The 26,867-nt window shown below is 43.4% G+C and overlaps 1 protein-coding gene across 1 annotated transcript; it reads left to right on the top strand.

The window, feature by feature from the left end:
* Positions 1–405: 405 nt before the first annotated feature.
* On the top strand, positions 406–26,713 carry BIRC2 (baculoviral IAP repeat containing 2). Its single transcript, XM_021696554.2, has 9 exons — positions 406–651; positions 1,618–3,713; positions 3,806–3,905; positions 7,345–7,423; positions 8,238–8,286; positions 23,338–23,580; positions 25,386–25,640; positions 25,903–25,944; positions 26,049–26,713. The coding sequence occupies exons 2-9, from the start codon at positions 2,816–2,818 to the stop codon at positions 26,240–26,242; spliced, it is 1,860 nt and encodes a 619-aa protein (XP_021552229.1). The 5' UTR covers positions 406–651; positions 1,618–2,815; the 3' UTR covers positions 26,243–26,713.
* Positions 26,714–26,867: the final 154 nt, after the last annotated feature.

Below are 26,867 nucleotides of genomic sequence, written 5' to 3'. Positions count from 1 at the left end.
GGAGTAATGACAGAGTGGCCGTGGCTCTCAAGAGATTACGAAGTCCAAACTGTAATCAACCTTTAATTAACGCCCCGCCGCTCTCCCGGCCGCCCCCGGGCCGGAGCCACAGCGCGCGCAGGCCGCCGCCGTCCCCGCGCGCAGGCGCAGACACACGCGCACGCGCCCAGGCGCAGGCGCAGACACAGACACACGCGCACGCGCCCAGGCGCAGGCGCAGACACACGCGCACGCGCACGCGCCCAGGCGCAGGCGCAGACACACGCGCACGCGCCGGCACCACCGCGGAGGAATTCCGCGGGGCGGGGCGCGGCGCTTCCGCCGGCTTCCCGACCGCCCGACCCCGCGGCTCGGGGCGTGCCACGGCGCCTCAGGAGGCTGTGCGACGCGGAGGGAGAAAGACGGCGCCGCGGCGGCGCCGACACGGTCCCGCCCGCCGAAGAAGGCTCGTCCGGCCGCTCTCTGACGCAGACTCTCGGCGCCCCGGCGCGGCGCTGACGGCACCGTGCGTCAGCGCGTGCCCGCCTGGGCGGGGGCTCGGGACGCCGGAGCTGCGCCGGCCGGCCGCATCTCCGGGGGTCGCCGCCGTCCGGGCTCACGGGAAGCCGCCGGCCGTCGCGCCGTGTCCGCGTGTGCTGCGCCGGCCCCGCGGTGAGTGCGGCCCCCTTGCGCGCGCGGGTCGGGGCGCGGGCGGGCGGGTGGGTGGGTCGAGGGCGCCGGGCGGGCGGTGGGGGACGGAAGGAGGCCGCGGCCCCTCAGCCAGGGGGCAGGGGCGCGGCGGGCTGCGGGCTCTCCCCGCTCGCGGACGCTACTTTGTCGGCGGGGAGCCCTCGCCCCGGGGCTCGCGGGCGACAGCAGGTCTCAGGGCCGAGCTGTGCGGGGGCCTGCCCCGGCGCGGGGACCGGACCGCACGGAGCTCTCGCGGCGTCCCCCCGGGGCGTGCAGCCGGGTCCCGGCGCGGGGAGGGGGTCGGGGGGAGCGCCTCCTCGCCGGCCGGCCCCGCCGGGCTGCCGTGCGCTCGGAGCGCGGAGTGCCCACCGCCCGGGCCCCGTCGCCGAGGCGGGTGCTGCTCAGCCGGTCGTGCGGTTAGGTGTGCGCGCTGGCTTCCCCGCACGGTCTAGGCTTTCTGTGGGTGACTCGTGGTGCGTTTCCCTCCTGGTCGTTTTGCCTGGTCCTGGACGGACTTGACGTTGAAACGCGGCGTTCCTGCCGGGTGCCTGCCTGCCGGGTGCCCCTGGGGCGCAGGCTGTGCGTTGCAGCGCTGGCTGCCTTTGCGTCCGGCGCGCGGCCGGCCGAGGGGCTTTCCTTAGGCTGCTAGATGTTGTCGCCAGGGGAGGGGAGACCAGGAGCGAAGTAGCTGCCTGTGTGGACGTGTCCGTCTGTCTTCAGAGTTGAACGTGTTTTAAAAGGACACCTAGTGCTGCTGGGGGTATGTTGCATTTATTTTAATTGCTTTTCCAGTTAGAAGATTCTGGTGACAAATTTCTGGACTTAAGGTGTGTTATCTAAAGTAAAGCATTTTTAGACTGTACTGAATACATTGAAAAGTCTGTAAGTTCTCTTTACCATGAAAATACAGTTTTCTGAAAGAGCTTTTTTTTTTTTTTTCCTTTTCAGATTAACAGCCTTGAAGAGTCTACTTTTTTTCCCCCTCGTTTCTTTCTCCGGCAGTAATAAATCCCATTTTGGAGAACCAGAAACTTTATAAAGGGATATAGCTTGAATTTTGTGGAGTGTAATTTTGTGTATGAATTATAGTTTTAAAATATCAAGAGTTTTCAGAAAGAAGGCTAGTAGGGTTAATTATTGGTATATTGTGCATAAACAATTCTGTCCATAAAATATTATTCATAGATAACACTAGGAAGGATGAGCTGTATCTTGATAAGTTGATTTATCTGTACAAAATGATTTAGATACATGATTTTTAAAGATAGGCTATTTAATTTTTAAATGCAGTGTTAAAGTTCCTGTTGTGGAAATTTTATGGTTAAATAGTTTGGAGAAAATACCTTCGGTTGATCAAATATAATTGGTATGCAGAATGGGGAAGAAAGACAAATCATGATGCTGCAGGAAATGGAAACAAATACAGACAATATTTAACAGGTGGAAGAGGTAGCAGTTAGCTTGAAGCAAAATCTGACATCATACACACTAAAACAGGTGTAGGGTTAGCAAGTTGTTTCTGAAGCTAGTACAACCCATTTAAGTAAATACTGGGGTGATAACCTGTGTGAAACTAGCCTTTAGATAATATGACCATATGAAGACTTTAATCCTTGTTTGCTAGAATAAAACAAGATTTTTAAAAATACTGTGTTAAAGGGCTTGAAAGAAACCTGCATATAGTTTTCCCCACTTGTAGCATAATCAGTAATTGGCTTGATAAACAGGCTTTGTAGCTTGTAACTAAAAGCATATTGAAGGCATAATTTAGGTACCCTATAATTATTTAGAATTTTGGGAATATCAACCTCCTCGAAAAATCAAGCAGTTTTAACATATTTCAATAAGTGTGCCAATTTCTTTCAGGCCTTCATGTTAGTATTACACCAAATAATGAGCAATTAGCCCTTGAGTTACATAAGAGTTAATATAATCCGAAACAGTACTAGATGGTATCTTGGTAATTTAGGACAGATATTCGTCCCACCTGAGTGTAAACTCAGCATAAATCCCATAAAGAAGGTGTAGTGAATTTTACATAAGTAGAAGCCTATCGTTTGATTCTTTTATGTGGTAAAAAACTAATTTCGTGTGAACATAGAGATTTCAGGTGAAGGTTTTTAGCCATTAAAAAGTAAAATCACTCATGCACAAAACTACTTCCCAAAGACTTGTCCCAGGTTCTTCATGTCAGAGAATTAAGAGTACCATGGAAGATAGCACGATCTTATCAAATCAGACAGTTGGCAACAAACAAAAAATAAAATACGACTTTTCATGTGAACTCTATAGAATGTCTACATACTCAACGTTCCCCCCCGGCGTCCCCATCTCAGAGAGGAGTCTGGCCCGTGCTGGTTTTTACTACACTGGTGTGAATGACAAGGTCAAATGCTTCTGTTGTGGCCTGATGCTGGACAACTGGAAACCTGGAGACAATCCTATTGAAAAGCATAAACAGCTCTATCCTAGCTGTAGTTTTATTCACAGTCTGGTTACTCTTACTAGCCGGGATTCCACCTTTAAGAATACTTCTCCAACGAGAAACACTTTTACATATTCGTTATCTCCCACTTTGGAACATGGTGGCTCATTCAGTGGTTCTCATTCCAGCCTTGCACCAAACCCTGTTAATCCTAGAGCAGTCGAAGACTTCTCCCCGTTGAGGACTAACCCCTACAGTTATGCAATGAGTACTGAAGAAGCCAGATTTCTTACTTACCATATGTGGCCGTTAACCTTTTTGTCACCATCGGACCTGGCAAGAGCCGGCTTTTATTATATAGGACCTGGAGACAAGGTAGCCTGCTTTGCCTGCGGTGGGACCCTGAGTAACTGGGAACCGAAGGATGATGCGATGTCAGAACACCGCAGACATTTTCCCAACTGCCCATTTTTGGAAAATTCTCTGGAGACGCTGAGGTTTAGCATTTCAAATATGAGCATGCAGACACATGCAGCTCGACTGAGAACATTTATGTACTGGCCGTCTAGTGTACCGGTTCGGCCTGAGCAGCTTGCAAGTGCTGGTTTCTATTACGTGGGTAAGACACTGATGTGTGGTTGTATGTTTTACCAAGTTCACTTTGTTTTACGTATTAGGACGTGTGTTTAAGTTCAGTCTTGTTTTCTTTAGGTCGCAATGATGATGTCAAATGCTTTTGTTGTGATGGTGGCTTAAGGTGTTGGGAATCCGGAGATGACCCGTGGGTGGAGCACGCCAAGTGGTTTCCAAGGTAATTGTTGTGAAAGGTATTTCTACACAAAACTGTGCTTACAAGAAGTAGGTGTGCTTGTAGGATTTATGTTTACATTTCAGTATAGCAAAGCTGCTTTTCCGATGTTGGGGAATTGGTCTTTTAAAACACCAGATCTGGGGTATCTGCCTGGCTCAGTCGGAGGAGTATGTGACTCTTGGTCTGGGGACCATTGAACCGCACCGTGGGTGTAGAGATTACTTAAAAACTTAAAATACACCGAATTTTAACATCAATTATTTTGATAAAAATGTTCTAGAATGTTCACTTTTGTAAGTCATGTATTCAGGATATAATTTAACTTGCTACTATTTTTTTTTTAAAGATTTATTTATTTGAGACAGTGAGAATGCTAGCGGCGGGGGGGGGGGGGGGGGCTTAGGAGGAGGGGAGGAGACAAGCAAATTTGATGCTGGGCTTGATCTTAGGCTTGATCCCAGGACTCTGAGTTCATGACCTGATCAGCAGTCATGTGCCTAACCGACTGAACCACCCAGGCACCCCTAACTTAACTTATTCTTGAGGACTCATTTATAATTATGGCCATATGTTTTATCTGTAGGGTTCCCGTTTTTGCTTTAAAGAAATCTTAAGGATTACAAAGATGTGTAGAATAGCATGAAAGAACATATGTTGGAAAAAAGAGAAAAGGAGAATAAGAAGGGACATAAAATGTTCTAGAAAAAGGCAAATACAAAAATCATATAATGAAAGCTGATTAAGTCTCGTTATAATTGTAAATTTTTTTTTGTACAGTTTATCTTGTGATAAGATCTTGTGATATCTTAGTCAGTCTCTGGCAGTATGTCCTGTTTTCTACTGTAGCCCACAAAGAATTGAGAGGCCGTATTGTTCGTGGAAGTAGAATTAGAAATTAATTCATTTTTGAGGGGCTGTGTGAACTTGGACAAGTGGTGTGACCCTTTTGAAACTCTGTCCTTATCTGTATAATGGGGGCGTTGGACTAGATTTTTTTTAAGTTGTGGTAAAGTATACATAATGAAATTTACCATTTTAACCATTTTTAAGTCCATAGTTCTGTGGCATTAAGTACGTTCACATTGTTCCTCCGTCATTACCACCAGGCTTTCTCATCTTCCCAAGCTTGTGCTCATCACACGAACTCCCCATCCCTGCCCCCGGCCCCCCAGTCCCTGCAGCCGCGGTTCTCCTTTCTGTCTCTCTCAGTCTGACTAGGTGCCTCCCATTAGTGGGATCGTACAGGACAGTGTCTGACCTGTGAGTGCCTTTCATAATGATGAGGAATCTCTTGAACCCCTTCACGAAACTAAAACGTCCTACTGTCATTTTTTTATATAAAGATAAACTTGAAGTATTTTATTATGGATCAGTACATTGTTAAAAGCTGTATTTAAAAATTGTCTCTTTAATATTCATAATATAACAAGGTAAAATTTGACTTTCTAACTCAAAAGTGACATATTTTGTTTAAATTATTTAGGAAAAAGTGTATTTTGTCAGAATTTTAAATGACTTGATTATGCTTGGCTTTATGGGATTGTGTACATGAAATTTGAAATTTACTGATAACAGTATTAAAAAGACAAAAATAGCTTTCCAGTTCCAGTGTTTGAATTACTGCATTTTGTCCCTAATAAAACAAAACAAAATCTTGGTTTATTTCCATAATTTGTGTTTTGTTTTAGATGGTTAAAGGAAAAAGGCTTAGGGTGCTTTGTGTAAACACTTCGGAAAACAGCAAATTTTGATTGTGGATAACCTTTAATCTCAGTAAATGGAAAACCAGAATGGATAATAGTTTCAGTGTAGATGTTCGTTTGTCCCATATTTGAGTGCTGGCTGGAGGATGGTTTAGATGGCTGGAAATGAAGACAACAATCTCTGTCCTTACTGAACTTCTTAGAGGAGGGGGGATAGATGAGCCAGGGCTCATTGTGCTTGCTGCTTTAATCATAATGAATGTCAGTCGGTCCCAGAATAAAAATAATTGAACACTGTCAGACGACTGAGAACATCGTGAGAACTAGCTGTTTTATCTCCTTGACAAACTGAAGTCGTGAGCGTGCTTCCACAATCTCTACTGATCTAGCCAGCCAGCAGTTGAAGGGCATTTGGATTGTTTCCAGCTTGGAGCAATAAGCAATAAAGCCACTGTAAACATTAATGAACATTTGTGACAGATGTTTTCATTTGGCCTGGGTGAGTAGCTAGGCGTGGGATTGGTGGGTTGTGGAAAGTTTTCACTTCCTAAGAACTGCCATGTTGTTTTCTTGAGTGGCTGTGTTGTTGTAGGTTCCTGCCGGCAGCCTGTGAGGTCTCCCGGTGTCTCCCATCCTTAACTGTAATTGGGATCATCAGTTTAGTGTGGCCGTTCCAGCAGGTGTGGTGTGATACTTCTCTGCGGTTTTAATTAGTATTTCCTTAATGATTAATGATGGTGAGCCGGCTTATTTGCCTTCTGCATACCTTTGGTAAAATGTCCAAATCTTTTGCCCATTTTAAAGTTGTTGTTTTTTGTTTTTAATCACTAAGTTTTGAAAGTTCTTAATACATTCTGGGTACAAGTTTTTCAACAGGTGTGTTTTGCCAGCTTTCAGTTTGTGGCTTGTCTTTTCATTGTTTTAACATTGGCTTTTGAGGATGTCGTTTTATCAGTTTTATCTTGTATGGATTATGCTTTTGGTCTCTTAGTTTAGTGACCTAAGGACAGAAAGATTTTCTGCTGCTTCTAGAAGTTGCGTTGTGTTGGGTTTCACGTCTAGGTCTCTGATTCCTTCTTAGTTTTGCACGCAGCATGGCATGGGTGGGGGCTCACTGTTTTTGCGGGTCAGTGCTGAGCTGTTGAGCAGCAGGTGATTGAGACGCTGAAGGGATAAAATGGAAGTAGCTGCTAGGTGAGTTGCTTGGAAGGCCTTTGAGCAGCCCTCGCAGTTTGTGAACAAGTTTTGGGGAAACACCGTCATATTGCATATAGACGAGAATATTTCTCTGTGTTTTGGAGGGAGGGTTTGTGCTTCAGTGGTAATGGAAGAGGGGACCCCAGAGAAAGATAAGCAGTTATTATGTTGTGAAAGATCATGTTTTAGGAATCTTAATTACAGCTTCTGAAACTATGTGAAACCCCAAAGTAAATTGTCCATAACAGCATTTTTCAAGTCTTAGCTTGTGCTCCTTTGAGGTCTGAACCCTTTTATTATTATTCATTAATGTGATTAAATAGAAAATACCAGAATGCATCAACGTGTAGTAAGAGTTTGTAGTGTTTTACGAGGATTTTTTCCTGCTTGATACGTATGTGTACTAGGTTGTGATGTAAAATGTTTATACTGTGGAGCACAATGAGAGAGCTTGAAAGCCACTTTTCTAGAAGATCAGGTTTTTTTTTTTTTTTTGGTATAAAACACTTTTTAAAAGTAATTTTCGTCTTCTGTTATAGGTGTGAGTTCTTGATACGCATGAAAGGGCAGGACTTTGTTGATGAGATTCAAGCTCGGTACCCTCACCTTCTTGAGCAGGTGAGTAACTTTTTATATTTGGCAATGCTGAATTCTAAATGATAATGACAAAGATAATTATTAGGAGTAATATTTACATCTGTTTTCTTATTAAGTATGGTTAGTTGCTTTATATCCAATTAATGACACCTTTAATTTTTATTTTTGTAACTGTCTTCTTCAGGGCTTTTTAAAAATTTTTAGGGGCGCGCCTGGTGGCCTAGATGGTTGAGCATCCGACTCTTGATTTTGGCTCAGGTCATGATCTTGGGGTCGTGGGATCAAGCCCTATGTTGGGCTCCATGCTTAGCGGGGAGTGTGCTTGAGATTCTTTCTCTCCCTCAGCCCCTCCCCCTGCTCGTGCTCACTTGCTCTCTCTAAATAAATAAATCTTAAGAAAAAAAAAGATTTCTTGCTTTTAGGCTTCTGAAGAATCACTCAGTCTCCCACTGTACAAATTTGTGGTGGGATTGAAGGAGGATCTGTAGTGTCTCCTCCATCTTTTCCAGAAAAATAAACAAACAAAAACAACTTGTTAGGAGTTTGGAGCCTCTGAGAGGGATCCAGCTGAAATATCTCTTAAATGGAATGAGGAATCATTAATATTTTTTCCTCCTTTCCTAAAACTAGAGAAATACTTGAACTCTAATTTGGAAGTAGGTAAAGTTTAAGGGGATTTTTATTGATGATTAAGGTTAAATAGAGCAAAGTAAGTATATAAATTACCTAGTTTTCAGAAGAGTATGTATGTTACTTAAGGTAAACTTATTGTTGCTCTGTTTAAGGTTGTCTGAGATTTTTGATTTTACTTATTAATTTTTCTCCTGTTTCATAGCTTTTGTCAACATCAGATACTTCTGGAGATGAAAATGCTGATCCACCAAGTATGTATGAAAATATTCCAAATGTAGAATGGGAATTTTTATAAGAATCTTAAGCACACAAGTATATAAACAGGATTTGATTCCTGAGGACATAGGAAAAAGTGTTGGGAAGTTAACTAATAAATATTACGTGTCTGCTAAGGTTGATGACATTTTTACAGCATTCTAGCAAGTATACTAATCTTTGTTCTTCAAGTGCTAACCTTCCAACTTGTGAAACAGGACGTATGCAGAAGAGAAATAACCATCACTGATAATACCAGATGAGAAGTATGAACAGTAACCCCTCCAAAGAGAAGAGTTTGCTATATATAAGCCAGTATGTTTGGAAAGGGCCAGTTGACGGATGAGTTAAGAACTGGGCGAGATTTTAGCTCTTTGTTAGGTGTGTAGTATTTTAGTGCAAGGATAGGAAATAGATCTGGTTGGAACTTAGTTTTGGCCACATCTGGCATTTGGTTAATGTATGTAGTTTTCATATGTTAGGGTGTCCAAAATAATGAAGGTAACAGTGCACCATTTCTTGGCAGATAGCATGACCCAGATGACTCAGGAGGGTTGTTGAGGATTTGGAATCGGTGTTTGACGTGGTAACTGCCTCCTGTGTGATAGAGCTGGAAGAGATAGGGCCGACCGTTCTCGCTTTAAATTTATGACCACAGCTTTCCGTGGGCCGCCCTGCCACCCTGTGCCACTCCCCAGTACATACAATGACTGTCAAATTTTCTCTCTTTGGAAGGTTCTGTGCTCTCTTCCCTAACTTACACGCAGCTCATAATCTTGCGTCACTGAGGAAATAAACACAATCAAAAGAGAACTACTCCCATTTCCTCCCAGCAAAGCCACCAGTCTGAGATGTATCCATACCACTCGCCTTTCTTTTCCTTTCATGAAGGAACTAAGGCCAACTTTTCTACTTGTCCTTTGTCCTCTGAATCTCAAACCTGCTGCCAGCGTAAGAACTTTGCTTTGGCAGTGCTCTTCCCTTCTGTCTCCTGGCATCAGGTTTTCAGTCTCTAGAATATTTCAGCATACGAACCTAATGTACTGTAACCAGTCCTGAGAAGACCCTTCCTTAAGCCTGTGTCATCTTCTAGCTGTTGTCTCACTTCCTCGCTTCCCTTTATAACAAAATGTGTAGAAAGATTCATCTGTGCTTACTCTCTTCTTTTCCATTCTTTCTTAAACTTATTCTACTGAAAACTACTCTTGTTAGGGTCCCCAAGAACCACCGTCTTAGTAAATCCACTGCTTGACCTGTTATCAGCATTCGAAACAGTTGAGTGCTTCATCCCTTTCTCCCCCAGCTTTATTGGGATAGGATTCACATATGACATTATGTAATAAGTTTAAGGTAAGAAGTGGCATGATTGATACACATACATTGCGGAATGATTACCAGGTTAAGATAAACACATCGGTCACCTAACATAATTTTGTTTTTTTGTGTGGTAAGAATATTTAAGATTTACTCTTTCAGTAACTTCCAAGTGTGTAATACAATACTGTGAACCATAGCCGGTACTCTATATATTAGATTCTCAGAAATTACTCATCTGGTAAAGTCCATCCATATTATTGCACATGGCAGGGTTTCCTTCTTTTTTATGGGTAAATAATATTCTGCACATATTACCATGTTTTCTTTATTCAGATCTGCTGATGAACACCTGGAGGTTGTTCTCATGTATTGGCTGTTGTGAATCATGCTACAGTGAAAATGGGAATGCAGATAAATCTTTCAGAAAGTGATTTTGTTTCCTTCTGATAAACACAGAAGTGGGATTGCTGGATCATAAGGAAGTTCTATTTTGTTTCTTTAAAAAAATTTTTAAAATTTATTTTAGAGAGCGTGTGTTTGCAAGTGGGAGGAGGTACAGAGGGAGAGGCAGAGAATCTCAAGCAGACTCCTGCTGAGCGCAGAGCCTGACACTGGGCTTGAACTTACGACCCTGAGATCATGACCCGAGCTGAAATCAAGAGTCAGACGTTCAACTGACTGAGCAACCCAGGTGCCCTGGGAAGTTCTATTTTTAATGTTTTGGGGAATCTCCACACTGTTTTCCACAGGGGCTGCATTACTTTACATGTCCACTAACAGTGTAAGAGGCTTCCCTTTTCTGCATCCTTGCCAACGCTTGTTTCTTGGGTTGTTGATTTTAGCCATTCTGACAGCTGTGAGGTGGTAGCTCATTGTGGTTTTGATATGTATTTCCCTGATGATGAGTGATGTTGAGCATCTTTTCATGTGTCTGTTGGCCATTTGGATGTCTTCTTTGGGAAAATGTTATTCATGTCTTCTGCCCATTGTTTAGTTGGGTTATTGGTTTTTTGAGAGTTGAGTTTTAGAAGTTCTTTGTATATGTTGGATATTAACCTTTTATCAGAGAAGTCATTTGCAGATATCTTCTCCCGTTCGGAAGGTTGCCTTTTAGTTTTGTTGATTGGTTCCTTTGCTGTGTGGAAGCTTTTTATCTTGATGAAGTCCCAGTAGTTCACTTTTGCTTTTGTTTCCCTTGCTTCTGGTGACATGTCTAGTAAGAAGTTGCTATGGCTGATGTCAGAGAGTTTGCTGCCTGTGTTCTCCTCTAGGATTTTGATGGATTCCTGTCTCACATTTAGGTCTTTCATCCATTTTGAGTTCATTTTTGTGTGTGGTGTAAGGAAATGGTCCAGTTTCATTCTTCTGCATGTGGCTGTCCAATTTTCCCAGCACCATTTATTGAAGAGACTGTCTTTTTTCCATTGGACATTCTTTCCTGCTTTGTCAAAGATGAGTTGACCATAGAGTTGAGGGTCCATTTCTGGGCTCTCTATTCTGTCCCATTGATCTATGTGTCTGTTTTTGTGCCAGTACCATACTGTCTTGATGATGACAGCTTTGTAATAGAGCTGCAAGTCCGGAAGTGTGATGCCACCAGCTTTGCTTTTCTTTTTCAACATTCCTCTGGCTATGCGGGGTCTTTTCTGGTTCCATACAAATTTTAGGGTTGGTTGTTCTAGCTCTGTGAAAAACGCTGGTGGTATTTTGATAGGGGTTGCATTGAATGTGTAAATTGCTTTAGGTAGCATAGACATTTTAACAATATTTGTTCTTCCAATCCATGAGCATGGAATGTCTTTTCATATCTTTGTGTCTTTCTCAATTTCTTTCATAAGCGTTCTGTAGTTTCTAGAGAACAGATCCTTTACCTATTTGGTTAGGTTTATTCCTAGGTATCTTATGGTTTTGGTACGATTGTAAATGGGATCAATTCCTTGATTTCTCTTTCTGCTTCATTATTAGTGTATGAAAATGTAACAGATTTCTATATGTTGATGTTTTATATCTGTTGTAGCAGGTTTTTGGTGGAGTCTTTCAGGTGTTTTTGTCATCTGCAAATAGTGAAAGTTTCACTTCTTCCTTGCTGATTTGGATGCCTTTTATTTCCTTCTGTTGTCTGACTGCTGACGCTGGGACTTCCAATTCTTTGTTAAATAGTAATGGTGAGAGTGGCCATCCCTGTTTTGTTCCTGTCCTTAGAGGAAAAGCTCTCAGTTTTTCTCCAGTGAGGATGATATTAGCTGTGGCTTTTTCACACGTGGCCTTTATGATGGTGAGATATGTTTCCTCTAAACCTTTGCTGAGGGGTTTATCATGAAAGATGTACTTTGTCAGATGCTTTTTCTGCATCTATTAGAGTGATCATATGGATCTTATCCTTTCTCTTCAGTATCACATTGATTGATTTGCAAATATTGAACCATTCTTGCAGCCCAGGAATAAATCCCACTTGATTGTGGTGAATGAATCATTTAATGTACTGTTGGATTCGACTTGCTAATATTTTGTTGAGAATTTTTGCATCCATATTCATCAGGGGTATTGACCTGTGGTTCTCTTTTTTGGTGGGGTCTTTGTCTGGTTTTGGTATCAGGGTAATGCTGGCCTCATAGAATGAATTTGGAAGTTTTCCTTCCTTTTCTATTTTTTGGAATAGTTGAGAAGAATAGGTATTACCTCTTCTTTAAATGTTTGGGAGAATTCCCCTGGGAAGCCATCTGGCCCTGGACTCTTACTTGTTTAGGAAATTTTTGATTGTTGATTCAATTTCTTTGCTGGTTATGGGTCTTGGTCAGGTTTCCTGTTTCTTCCTGTTTTAGTTTTGGTAATTTATGTGTTTCTAGGAAGTTACCCATTTCTTCCAGGTTGTCCAGTTTGTTGGCATATAGTTTTTCATTATATTCTCTTAGAATTGCTTGTATTTCTGTGGTGTTGTGATTTCTCTCATTTGTGATTTTATTTATTTGGGTCCTTTTTGTTTTTTGGTAAGTCTGGCTAGGGGTTTATCAATTTTATTAATTCTTTCAAAGAATCTGCTCTCAGTTTCACTGATCTTTTTTTTTTTTTTTTTTTATACTTTATCATTTATTTCTGCTCTGATCTTTGTTATTTCCCTCCTTCTGCTGGCTTTAAGACTTCTTGCTGTTCTTCCTTCACCTCCTTTAGGTGTAAGGTTAGGTTGTGTATTTGAGACTTTTCTTGCTTCATGATGTAGGCTTGTATTGCTACATACTTCCCTCTTAAGACCACCCTTGCTGGGCGCCTGGGTGGCTCAGTCGTTAAGCGTCTGCCTTCGGCTCAGGTCATGGTCCCAGGGTCCTGGGATCGAGTCCCACATCGGGCTCCCTGCTTGGCGGGAAGCCTGCTTCTCCCTCTCCCACTCCCCCTGCTTGTGTTCCTGCTCTCGCTATCTCTCTCTCTGTCAAATAAATAAATAAATAAATAAATCTTAAAATAAATAAATAAATAAATAAAAGACCACCCTTGCTGCATCCCAAAGGTTTTGGACCATTGTGTATTCATTTTCATTTGTTTCCATGTAGCCTTTAATTTCTTTGATTTCTCGGTTGACCCACTCATTCTTTTTTTTTTTTTTTTTTTTTAAGATTTTTTTTTTTTTTTTGAGAGAGAGAGAATGAGAGAGAGCACATGAGAGGGGGGAGGGTCAGAGGGAGAAGCAGACTCCCTGCCGAGCAGGGAGCCCGATGCGGGACTCGATCCAGGGACTCCAGGATCATGACCTGAGCCGAAGGCAGTCGCTCAACCAACTGAGCCACCCAGGCGCCCGACCCACTCATTCTTTACCAGCATGTTTAACGTCCATGTATTTGTGGTCTTTCCAAATTTTTTCTTGTGGTTGACTTCCAAGTTTCAGAGTGTTGTGGTCTGATAATATGCACGGTATGATCTCAGTCTTTTTGTACTTGTTGAGACCTGCTTTGTGACCCAGTATGTGATCTCTTCTGGAGAATGTTCCAGGTGCACTCGAGAAGAATGTGTTTTCTGCTGTTTGAGGATGGAATGCTCTGAATATATCTGTGAAGTCTATCTGGTCCAGTGTGTCATTCAAAGCCATTGTTTCTTGTTGATTTTCTGCTTAGATGATCTGTCCATTGATGTGAGTGGGGTGTTAAAGCTCCTACTCTTATTGTATTATTATCAATGAATTTCTTTGTTCTGAATTGTTTTATGTATTTGGGTGCTCCCAAAGTGGGGGCATAAATATTTACAATTGTTAGATCTTCTTGTTCGATAGACCCACTAATGATGATATAGTGACCTTCTTCCTCTCTTGTTACAGTCTTTAGTTTAAAATCTGGTTTGTCTGAAAAAAGTATTGCTACTTTTCTGATGTCCTTTTCTTTCTTTTGATGCCCATTTGTGTGATCAGTGGTTCTCCATCTTCTCATTTTCAATCTGGTGGTGTCTTTAGGTCTAAAATGTGTCTTTGGTAGGCAGCATATAGATGGGTCTTGGTTTTTTTTTTTTATTTTTTTATTTTTTAAAGATTTTATTTATTTGACAGAGACACAGCAAGAGAGGGAACAGAATCAAGGGGAGTGGGAGAGGGAGAAGCAGGCTTCCTGCAAATATTGAACCATTCTTGCAGCCCAGGAATAAATCCCACTTGATTGTGGTGAATGAATCATTTAATGTACTGTTGGATTCAACTTGCTAATATTTTGTTGAGAATTTTTGCTAGGGGTTGCATTGAATGTGTAAAGACTCCCTGAAGTCTTCCATTCATTTCTCAAGCCCAGCGAGTATCCTTATGATCATTGCTCTAAATTCTCCATCAGGCATGTTACTTATATCAGTTAGGCTTAGATCTCTGGCCATGGCCTTATCTTGTTCTTTGATTTGGGAGAAATTCCTCTGTCTTGTGGGACTCGATCCCAGGACCCTGGGATCACGACCTGAGCCGAAGGCAGATGCTTAATGACTGAGCCACCCAGGCGCCCCTTGTTTTTTTTTTTTAAATCCATACTGACACTTGTGTCTTTTGATTGGAGCTATTAGTCTATGTACATTCAGAGTAATTATTGATAGATTTGAATTTAGTGCATTTTATTATTTGTGTTTGTTTCTAGAGATTTTCTCTGCTCCTTTCTTGTCTGTCATTTTGATCTTTCTTTTCAACTCAGAGAGTCCCCTTTAGTAGTATTTTTTGCTGGGCTGGCTTATGATTATGACCTCCTTTGGTTTTATTTGGGAAACTCTTCGTCTCTCCTTCTATTCTGAATGACAGCCTTGCTGGGTAGAGTATTCTTGGCTGCAGATTTTTCCCATGCCACTCCCTTCTGGCCCGCCAAGTGTCTGTGGGGAGATCTGCAGCTAGTCTTACAAGGAAAGTGAGTTAAGATACTTGACTTACTTCCCTTGTAAGTTAAGGACTGCTTTTGTCTTGTTGCTTTTAAGACTCTTTGTCACTGTGGTTTGCAAATTTTCCTACAGTATGTCTTGGTGTTGGCCTGCTTTTGTTGATTTTGATGGGAATTCTCTGTGCCTTCTGGATCTGGATGTCCATTTCCTTCCCCAGATTAGGGAAGTTTTCTGCTATTATTTCCTTACATAAACCTTCTGCCCCCTTTCCTCTTCTTCTCCTGGGACTCCTGTCATACCAACGTTATGATGTTTGATGGAGTCGCTGAGTTCTCCAAGTGTGTTCTCACGTTCCATAATTCTTCTTTCTCTTTTGTTCATTGTCATTATGTTCCATTACTTTGTCTTCTGGATCACTAATTCGTTCCTCTGCTTCTTCTAGCCTGCCGTTCTTTGCATCAACCCTGTTTCCATGATCAGTTAGTGCATTCTTCATCTCTGACTGATTCTGTTTTATTCTCTTATCTCTGCGGTAAGGGCCTCCCTGAAGTCTTCCATTCATTTCTCAAAGCCAGCGAGTATCCTCACAATCGTTGCTTTAAATTCTCCATCAGGCGTGTTACTTATATCAGTTTGGCTTAGATCTTTGCCTGTGGCTTTGTCCTTTTCTTTGATTTGGGAGAAATTCCTCTGTCTTGGCATCTTGCCTGTGTCTCTTCCTTCTCTCTGTGTTAGAAAAGCCTGTTATATGACCCATCCTGAGAGTATGAAGAAGAGGTCTGCAGTGCCCAGGGCCTGGTGCTTCAGGGAGTGTCTCAGATGTGTGCTGCATGCACTCTGCTGCTGTGGTTTGGCCGCTCTGTCCTTCGGGCCAGTGGTCTGCAGGGGCTCTCCTTGCCCTCTGTGGACAGTGTTTGGTCCCTGGCCTGAATGTGGCGAGTTTTAATGAGGTGTGCGCTGGTCTGCTTGTGAAATGAGACCTGACACCAACTCCACCAGAACTGAGGCCTTGCAGAACTCCCTGGTTGGGAGACATGGTGTGGGCAGGGGTTTCCGTTTGTCTTCTGGGGAGGGGCCTGCTGCTCTGGGACTGAGCAAGCCTGCCGGAGGAGGGCCTTCCCGGCAGAGCGCAGGGGTGTGGGACCTGGTGTAAGCAGGTTAGGCGGCCAGTGTGGGCGCTGCGTTGTTTACTGCAGGTGGCTCCGTGTTTATGCTGAGGGGCGGGGAGGGGAGTGGGGCCAGCGGGCTCCTTTGTTCCCAGAGAGGCGGCTCTGTGAATGCTGCCTCTCCAAGAAGAGCGAATAATCTCCCCCCGTGTGCCCCAGGCGTTTTCAGGTTTTCCAGATCACTGTTTCCACGCTGTCCGGCTCTGGGTTGGCCTGCCTCCTCTCCAGCGGTAGGGCAGTGCCCTCAAGGCTCTAGCCCAGGCAAGCCCGCTGACCTTGAAAACTCCAGGCTTTAATCTTGGCTGGTTGCAAGAACTCAAGAAATTCAGCCCCTGTCGTTTTCCCAGACTGTGGCTTTGGGGGAGCGTTCTCCTTGTGTGTTCCCCGGTGTGCCCCTGTCTCTCCTGCTTCTTTGCAACCAGGGCTCCCTCCCCTCTGCAGCCCCTGCAATCCCTTTCTCCCCCAGACCACGTCTCCACACTTCGTACCTTCTTTGATGTGGCTTCTTCTCTCCCTTTAGTTGTGGAGTGTGTTCTGTCAGTCTTCAGGGTGACTTCTGGGGTATTTAGGATGATCTGATAGTTATCTAGCTGAGTTCGAGGGACAAGGTGAGCCTGAGGTCCCCTGTTCCACCACCGTTTTAGCTGTCCCTGCCCCTCTCCCCAATTTCGTGTCTCTTTTCATCAAGGATATTGGCCTGATGTTTGTTTTCATGTAATGTCCTTATCTGTCTTTAGTATCAGGGTGGCTGGCTTCATGAAATGATTTTGGGATCGTTTCCTTCTCTGCAGGATGCTGAAAGAGTTTAAGGAGGGTTGATGTTGATTCCTTTTAAAATCTGGTAGGATTCATCAGTGAAATCTGATTCCAAACTTTTCTTTGTTGTGAGATTTTTGATTATTGCTTTAGTTATCATAGTTGTTATTGCTCTGTTCAGATATTTTATTTTTACCTGATTCAGTCTTGGTTAAGTTGTAGGTTTCTAGGAATTTATCCATTTCATATATATCGTCCAGTTTCTTAGTGTGTAGTTGTTCATAGTAGTCTCTTAGGATCTTCTGCATATTTGGAGCGTCATTTGTAATGTCTCTAATTTTGTATGAGTGCTCTCTTTTCTAGGTTGGTCTAGCTAGAAGTTTGTCAGTTTTGTTTACCTTTTCAAAAAAACAAACTGTTGGTGCCATTGTTTTTTTCTTTTGTTTTTATAGTTTCTGTGGCATTTATTTCTGCTTTAATCTTTAATATTTTCTTCCTTCTCTTCACCATAGGCTTAGTTTGTTCTTTTTTTGTATTTTTGTTTTGTTTTTGTTTATTTTTAAACTAGTGAGTTTTCTTAAAATTCAGGGTAGTTAATATATACTGTGTTATATTAATTTTGGGTATACGATATAATGATTTCATATATTATTCAGTTCTCATCAAGATACATGTACTCTTAATCTCCTTCACCTGTTTGCCCTATTTCCCCCACTTTATTTTCCTGTATTCTGGATGTATAAATTAAGCGGGTTTTTTTTGTTCTGTTTTGTTTTTTTGAGAGCTTTTTTTTTTTTTTTTTTTTTAAAGATTCACTTACTTTAGCATGTGCTGAGTGCATGTGGTGGAGGAGGGGCTGAGAGAGGGGGAGAGAAAGAATCTCAAGCAGACTCCCCAGTGCTGGGGAGCCAGACTGGGGCTTGATCCCACGACCCTGAGATCACGACCTGAGCCGAATCTAAGAGTTGAATGCTTATCCAACTGTGCCCCCCAGGCGCCCTAGAGAGCTTTCATTTTTCTTAATTTAGGCATTTATCGCTAAAAACTTCCCTCTCAGAACTGCTTTTGCTGCATCCCCTAAGTTTGGGTATGTTGTGTTTTTATTTGTCTCAAGTATTTTCTGATTTCTTACTGATTTCCTTTCTAATCCATTGGTTGTTCAAGAGTGTGTTGTCTAATTTCCCTGTATTTGTGAATTTGTTAGTTTTATTCCTGTTACTGATTTCTAGTTTTATGCCGTTGTAGGTGGAAAAGATACTTGATGTGATTTCAGTATTTTCAGTTTGTTAAAGCTAGCTCTGAGGAGAAGCTAGGATCTGTCCTGAGGACTATTCCACGAGAGCTTGAGAAGCATGTGTTCTGTGCTGCTGAGTGAGGTCCACTTGGTGTAGAGTGTTGTTCAGGTTTGTGGTTTCCTTATTAATCTTGTGTCTGGCTGCTCTGGCCAATATTGGAAGTGGGCTGTTGAAGCCCCCTGCTTGTAGGTATTAGTCTCTTTTCCTCACTTCAGTGTTGTTAATATGTGATTTAAATATATTTTTTAAAGATTTTATTTATTTGAGAGAGAGAGCTGGAGGAGGGGCAGAGAGAGAGAATCTCAAGCAGAATCACCCATGAGCACAGAGCCTGGCGCAGGGGTTGATCCCATGACCCTGAGATCACAACCTGAGCTGAAGTCAAGAGTCAGCTTAACCAACGGATCCACCCAGGCGCCCCTGCTTTAAATATTTAGGTGCTCCACTGTTCGGTGCACACACATCTATGCATTTGTTATGTCCTCTTGGTGAACTGACCCCTTCGTCCCTATGTAGTGACCTTCTCTGTCTCTTCTCACTGATATTTGGCTGAAAGTCTAACTTGTTAGGCCTCCACTCTTCCATTTCTTTGGTTGCCATGTGCATGGAATATCTTTTTCCATCCCTTCACTTTTCAGCTTGCCAGAGTCTCTTGTAGGAGGCATATTGTTGGGTCTTGTTTCTTTAAATATATTTAGCCATTCTGTGTTTTTTGATTAGAGAACGTAGGTCATTTCATATGTTACATTTTAAAGTAAATACTGGTCTTCTGAAGACTTCTTATAACGATTTTTTTTTTTCAGTTCCTTTGTTCATTTCTTCTTCTCTTGCTGTAGTCCTTTTTTTACTTATTTTCTGTCATAGTGTGCTTTAACTATAGGTTTTGTCTTTGTGTTCACTGTGATTTTCACCTAAAGCATCTTAAGAGATGGAGTTGTTGCTTTACGCTGGTTAACAACTTAACGCTTCGACTTATCTTCACCGCACATTTTGCACTGTTGATGTCTTCTGATATGGATCCCTTAACAAGTTATTTTAGCTGTTATTACTAATACTGTTGTTTTTTAACTTGCACGCTAGAGGTGCAGTAATAGTAGAGGGTATGCTGAATTTGACTCCATATTTACGTTTACCAGGAAATTATACACTTGGGTGTGTTTCCATGTTGCTATTTAGTGTCCATTTCAGCTTGCAGATAACCTGTTAGCATTGGTTGTAGGGCAGGTTTAATGTTGAATAACTCCTTCAACTTTGGTTTTCTGGAATGTCTTATCTTTTTTTTTTTTTTTTTCATTTCTGAAGGATGGTTTTGCCATTATTATTGGTGTGGTTTTGTTTTCCGAGTCCGTCTCAGCTGCCCTGCACAGTCTCTCTGGAGCAGTGTGCGGAGAGCCTGAGGGTGTCCCTTGTACGAGAGCAGTCGTTTTTTTCTTGGCTGTTTTCAAAGTTCTCTATCTCTGTGTTTTCACATTTTGACTATTACACATTTGAGAATAATGTTTGGGTTGATCATGCTTGTGGTTCTTTGATTTTATTGTTGCTGGAGAATACAATAACAGAACTGGAAAATCTCTCCCATGATTTGGGAAGTTTTCAGCTATTATGTCTTTAAATAAACTTTCTGCCCCTTTTTCTCCTCTGGGACTCCTGTGATGTGGATGTTCATTTGTTTGGCGGTGTCTCATAACTCGCATAGGTTTTCTTCACTCTTCCATTCTTTTTTGTTTTTGTTCCTATAACTGGCTGATTTCAAATAATCTCCCTTCGAGTTCTCTGATACTTTCTTCTGTGTGGTCAAGTCAGTTGTTGAAGCTCGTGCCTCAGTTTTCCAGTTCTGTTGTATTCTTCCGCTTGAGGATTTCTATTTGGTTCTTTTTTGTGGTTTCTTTTTCTATATTAAACTCCTGAGATGTATTTCTGAAATGTATTATCATTTCTTTTAGTTGCCTGTCTTTGTTCTCTTGAATTTTGTTGAGTATAAGATGATAATATTTAGTTTGTTGTCAGGCAGATTGTAGATCTCCATTCCTTTGGGGTAAATTACTGGACCTTTCTTGGTTTCCTCTGGTGTTGTCCTGTTGCCTATTTTGCATGATATGAGTAGCGTTTCATTGGTGTCTGTGCATTTGAAGAAAGAAGCATCTCTTCTAGTCTTTACAGACTGGTTCTGGCAGATAAAAGACCTTTTCCTGTCAGTTCCCTTGGAGGATATGTAGTTGGAACCAGTTTTGAGGCTGTTGCTTGGTCTGTGGTGGGATCTGTGCTTGGTGGGCTTGTTACTGGCGCTCAGGCTGGCGTGGTTTCTGTCTGGTCCCTTGATGGGTGGTACTGTCTCCAGTACATTGTTCTGCAGGATGTTGGGATCCGGATCTGCTGCAGGGTCCACCGTTGGGTCCTCAGACGGCAGGACCGTTACCAGATATGCAGATGGCTGTGGCTCCGTCTAGGTCTGTGCAGGGACTCCTGTCTGGAGCAGGAAGGGGCCCTGGACCGTGGCTGGGAGGGGCGGGAACCGAGCCTGAGGGCTGTTTCTGGTTCTACAGCCCGAACTGAGGTCTGCAGACTTGGCTGTGGAGGCGCGGGTGCGCGTATCTCCCGCCAGGTGCTTTGGTGGGCAGGGCTGCTTCCCGATGGCATTAGGAGAGGCTGGAGCTGTTGCGGGGTCTCCTGAGGCGCAGACAGGAGACTCCCTGGGTCCCAGTGCCGGTGGTGTTGCTGTGGACTGAAGCTGAGCCCTTTCGGGAGCCCTAGGTGTGCACTGGGCAGTGTGTCTTGCTGTGTCCCTGTGCAGGACTGTTTGCAGATTGACGCTGGGATAGGTTGGTCCTTCCAGTTCTGCATTCTGACGGAATTTGGTGGATTTACTTCCAGGGGCTCCCCAGACTATGGTGGGATGCAGTCCACAGGCAATTTCAGTGTCTGCGGCTGGTACCGAGGTCTGTATGTCCGTATGCTAAAGCATGGGTAGGCCTGAGTCCTCATTCTTTTGTGTAGGGTGCTGGTGACAGGATCAACCAAGTGGACCTGTAGCCAAGTCCTGAGGGTATGGAGGTTTCATAATCTTCTGCCTGGATCTCAAAGCTTTCACAAAGCACCATTGTTTGCAGGTGGATTCCAAATTGCTTTTGAGTCACAGTACAAGCGGGGGACATCTTACTTGGTAGTCTTGCTGACATGACTCTCCTGCATCCTTCTTAAGACACCTTCTTTGCTTGGCTTCCTGGACACCACATTCTTGGTTTTCCTCTGTTTCTCTGGTTAATCATGAACAGTCTCCTATGGTGGCTCCTTTTTCAAACCATAAATGACGGAGTACTTCTCAACAGTTGGCCCAAATTTATTTCTTCATTGCCTTAGCTCCAGGCTGGCACGTCCAACTACATGTTTAAATCTCTACTTGATTATAATGGGTGTTTCAGGGTTAATACGATCAGAGCAGACCTTTTCTCCTGTTTTGGATCCCTCAGATTTGATCTTGTCTGGCCTTCCCCATCTCAGTTAATGGTACCCACCTACTGAGGTCAGCAAGTTGACTCAAGTCAGGCATCAACCCAGAATCTTCGTGTGTCTGTCCATCTCCACAGGGCACTGTCAGCCCAATCCATACTGCAGTCACCATCTTCGTGAGGGCCTGGCCGGTCTCATTCCATCTCACATCATGAACGTATCACAGAGCTGCCAGAATCATCTTCTGAAAACACAAACCAGGTTTTATCATTCTTCACTTCAAATGCCTGCAGAGCATTCTAGCACACCTAGAGTGAAAGATAAACTGGCGAGGCTCTACATGGTCTGGGGATCACCCTCCTTTCTGACTGCTGCTCACCACTTTCTTTCTAGTTCTTTTTTTTTTTTTTAAAGATTTTATTTATTTATTTGACAGAGAGACACAGTGAGAGAGGGAACACAAGCAGGGCGAGTGGGGGAGGGAGAAGCAGGCTTCTTGTTGAGCAGGGAGCCCGATGCGGGGCTCGATCCCAGGACCCTGGGATCCTGACCTGAGCCGAAGGCAGACGCCCAACGACTGAGCCCCCCTAGGCGCCCCTTTCTAGTTCTTGAATGTCATGATTTTGTCTCGAATCGGGCTTTTATGCTGCTCTTGTTGCCTAGAAGATTCCTCTCAGATGTTCCCGTGATCCTTTTTGCCGCTCACGCGCTCGCTGTGCCGCTGCCGCTCCCCACAGGCGGGTGGCTGGGCTGCAGTCGCGTTTACTATAGCGCTTGTCCAGCAGAGGGCAGTCGGGCGCCTTGAAGGATGGCGGCTTTCTGTAATTTCCACAGAAGTGCGTTGACCCTGTTCCCAGAAAGTGCTTCCCCGATCACCCCGTATCAGTGGTCCTCATCCCTCCTAATTCCTTTTAATCGCCTCACACAGCTTTCTGTTCTCAGAGCGTCTGTCGTGATCAAAGTCACATGCCTACTTCAGCCACGTTTTGTTACTACGTTGTTAGACGTATTTTGCGTGAATGAATCTTCCACTTCACTCTGCCCCCATCTGTGTTACTCCCTCTGCTTCATCCGTCCGCCTCTCTGGATCCTGTTTATCCTTCAAGTCCAGACTCTGACGTCAGCTTTAATGAAGTCTTTGTTGATTTCCCCTGCTTTCCTGGGGCGTACTTACAGTCCTAGAGCATATTGGCTCCCAAAAATGACTGTACATCAGAATCATTTTGGGATTTTATTGTATTTATTTTTATTTATTTATTTTTTTGGAGATTTTATTTATTTATTTGACAGAGATCACAAGTAGGCCAAAGGTAGGCAGAGGGAGAGGGAGAAGCAGGGTCCCTGCTGAGCAAGGAGCCTGATGTGGGGCTCGATCCCAGGACCCTGGATCATGACCCGAGCCGAAGGCAGACGCTTAACGAACTGAGCCACCCAGGCGCCCCCATTTTGGGATTTTCGAAAAGACATGTATTCCTAAGCCCTGTCCTTACAGAGTCTCTCACTAAGTAGGTTCCAAGATGTAATGCAGGAAGTGATATTTTAAAAGGTAGGGCATATTGTTACACTCTCATTTGATCCTGTTCATACTTCTGTGGGAATTACAGGTAATTGGTGCATAAATAGCTCATGTACTCGACCAGGATATGAACAGCATGAGAGTCAAGACTGTGCCGTAGTCATGATTTTTCTCTGTATTTTGATATTTGTGGAATTTAGCATTGGTACATGTCTTTTCAAATAGTTGTCCATTTTGGACCTGGAGAAGGTTCTTCAGAAGACGCAGTCATGATGAACACCCCCGTGGTGAAGGCTGCCTTGGAGATGGGCTTCAGCAGAAGCCTGGTGAGGCAGACGGTGCAGAGTAAGATCCTGACCACTGGGGAGAATTACAGAACCGTTAACGATATTGTGTTAGCGCTTCTTAATGCTGAAGATGAGACCCAAGAAGAAGAGAAGGAACAACAAACTGAAGAAATGGCATCAGGTACTCGGGAATGTTAGTCACTCGCCCTGTTTCTGCGAGGCTCGGAGGCCTGGGTGACCCGTCGCAGGAGCGCCGGCATGTGTCCGCTACCTGCTGGTGTCCCCCGTTCTGCATGGTGGGCCACGCTGGGAACCGGGCACGACAGCTTCCTTTCTATGTTTCTGTTTCAATAAGATCTGTGATCGGTGCCAGTCAGAGGATTTTAGCATAACTTTTTTTTTTTTTTAAAGATTTTATTCATGAGAGATAGAGGCAGAGGCAGAGGGAGAAGCAGGCTCCCCGCGGAGCAGGGAGCCCGATGCGGGACTCGATCCCAGGACCCTGGGATCATGACCTGAGCTGAAGGCAGACGCTTAACCGACTGAGCCACCCAGGCGTCCCTTAGCATAACTTTTTGAAGTGTATTACTTTCCTCGCTCATATATAACATTTATATTGTTTGAGAAAGGAAGAGTTGAAAGTTGAGTGCAGGTCTTATTTCAGTTTTTTAAAAAATTTTCCTTGAAATCATATTCTTAACATGGTATTTGACTCCCTGGTCCTTGTTCAGTGGTCCTTCTACAGAACATAGACCTGATGGTGAAGTCTTAGTTACCGAGAGGCCCCTGCCCGGCCCAGAGTCAGTGGGGAACTGATCAGGGAACTGACTGTGGTGTTCACGCAGGGGACGCTCAGTCTGTTGAGTGATCGTTCCTCCAGCAAATACGAATGGAGCACGCGCGCCTGTGTCTGACCCCGTGCGCATCGTAGCCGTGGTGCTTGCTCCCGGAGCTTGCGGCCAAGCTGTGGTGCCCAGCACACAGCAGCTGCAGAGGCCAAGGCTGTGCACGGTGTTGAGTGGGGGTGTGGGTTGGAAGACACTTTGTGTTGAAGCTGGTAAGTAATGCTAGGTGTGGCTTAAGAGAACCGTGTCGTGTGCTCATGGAGAAGAACGGTAAAGTCTGATTTCTAAGTTGAGACAGATTTGCGTTTGAACCCTGGCTCTGTCAGCAGGTTGCGATTCTATGACGTGGAGGTAATAGTATGAATTGCATGGGGTTCAGGGACAATTAAATGAGAAGTTGCAAACAGAACATTTCAGCGTAGTGCCAAGCACATGGAAACGTTGTTTGTGAAGTAGATGGATGTGGGAGTGACGGCTCAGGGCACATAGCCAGGGAGCGGCCAGACTGGTGTGGGGGCCTGGGTCTGTCCTCGTGGGACAGGTGACCCTCGCACTGCAGTCGTGCTCCTTCAGCACGGGGTGGGAAGGACATCATCAGGAGACTGGCTCTTTGAGGAGGTCGCTCGTGCTCTGAGGTTTCTTCCTCCGTGTTTGAAAATGAGAAGTCATTTCATAAGTCATACATTCAGTAAGTCATACCCACCTTATTCAAGTGATAGGATCTTTGGTATCAAATAAGGGAGTTTGTATGAAAGTGTTTATAAAACTAAAGTGATAGGATGCAAATAGAAGTCAGTATTATTAATTCCGTAGTTTTACTGTCCTTTAAAATTCTGCTTGCTTTCTATGGAACAGCAGGGTTCGAAGACCTCTGTAAATATCTCCACTTTTTGAAATGACAAAAACAGAGACCCTGTGTGTTGTGTGTACAATATGATATGCCTTAGCTAAATCTTCCAGAAGTTTTCTGAATGATAGGTGTGAATTTAAGTGCAAACAAGTAACTTTATGCTTCTTTTTCAAGCTCCTGTTAATTTAGTGCCTAAATTGTTTGTAGGGTTGGTTGTTAATGACTGTGTGTCTATAGTTGGAGCCCTTTAAAATCTAAAGGATTTTTTTCTTTTTTCTTTCTTAAATGAAGATGATTTGTCATTAATTCGGAGGAATAGAATGGCTCTCTTTCAACAGTTGACTTGTGTGCTTCCTATCCTGGATAATCTTTTAAAGGCCAATGTAATTAATAAACAGGAACACGATATCATTAAGCAAAAAACACAGATACCTTTGCAAGCAAGAGAACTGATTGATACCGTCTTAGTTAAAGGAAACACTGCTGCCAACATCTTCAAAAGTTGTTTAAAAGAAATTGACTCTACATTATATAAGAACTTATTTGGTGAGTTTCTGGTAAAATTATTTCAGAAATCTGTGGGATTATGTTCATGTTTATGTTTGACAAACGATAAATCCAATTAGCCAACTCTAGTCTGTACATTCAGCTGGCTCTAAAACAGGGAGGTCTTCCCATTGCCCCAGTGGTATGACTGTGTAATCCCTCATCTGTAGCGAGCATCTGTGTTGCTCAAGGAAATGAGTAGTGGGTGACTCAGTCTTACGTTTGGTAGAATAATGCCTTTTGTATGATTTTCTTTCCTCAGTGGACAAGAACATGAAGTATATTCCAACTGAAGATGTTTCAGGTAAAATAAAATGAAGACTTAAGACCAACAGGAAATACTACCCTTTTTTTTTTTAATGGGAGTTAAAGTAGAAACTATATTTCACTGAAGTCTGTTCTTACTAGGTCTGTCGCTGGAAGAGCAGTTGAGGAGGCTGCAGGAAGAGAGGACGTGTAAAGTGTGCATGGACAAAGAAGTTTCCATAGTGTTCATTCCTTGTGGCCACCTGGTCGTGTGCCAGGAATGTGCCCCCTCTCTGAGAAAATGCCCCATCTGCAGGGGGGTAATTAAGGGCACCGTTCGTACTTTTCTCTCATAAAGGTCTGTAGCATATTGTTGAACACGTGAAGATGTCTGAAGTATAAAAGAATTATTGGTTCTTGAATTAGGACATTTGTGTTGTATTCTGCTTTGCTACTAGTGATCTTGTTTCAGAACATTAGTATCCTTTGTCCTAATCTTTGTTTAGACGAAGGGGGGTTTGTGTGTGAGGGGCTGTGTTAGTGTGCGTGTGTGAGTTCGGGGGAGGTTACGGGGAGCCTCAGTGCCCTGAGGTGTCCTGTCGGAAGGGCCTGGGTTTGGTGTTCTTTCTGGAAGCTTTGAGTACGACCTGAGAGTGTGCAGTTGACAAGACCTGGACACCGGGCGGGACCACTGGAGTTTACCACAGTTACGTGCCAAATTCTCTTTGATGTTTTTCCACTTGTGTTTTAAAATAAGGACTTTTTTCTTGCTGGTCAATAAGCTTTTCCCTAATTTGTGAGAACCTCTTAATAAAATTCTTTAAAAAGACTGCATCGTTTTTTTCCTCCTGACTTAAAAAGTATTTTCTCCATGCCTTAATAGGGTTATCAGGGTTAAATGAGTTACTGTACAATCGTATCTGTGTTACTCTAAGCACTCAGATGTTAGCTGTTAAATAAAAGTGGAATTCATAAAACAAA

Source organism: Neomonachus schauinslandi, chromosome 11 (genome assembly GCF_002201575.2).
Source record: "Neomonachus schauinslandi chromosome 11, ASM220157v2, whole genome shotgun sequence".
Classification (NCBI taxonomy): Eukaryota; Metazoa; Chordata; class Mammalia; order Carnivora; family Phocidae; genus Neomonachus; species Neomonachus schauinslandi.
The sequence above is the reverse complement of the archived record's forward strand: the minus strand, read 5'-3'. Positions and strand labels throughout refer to the sequence as shown.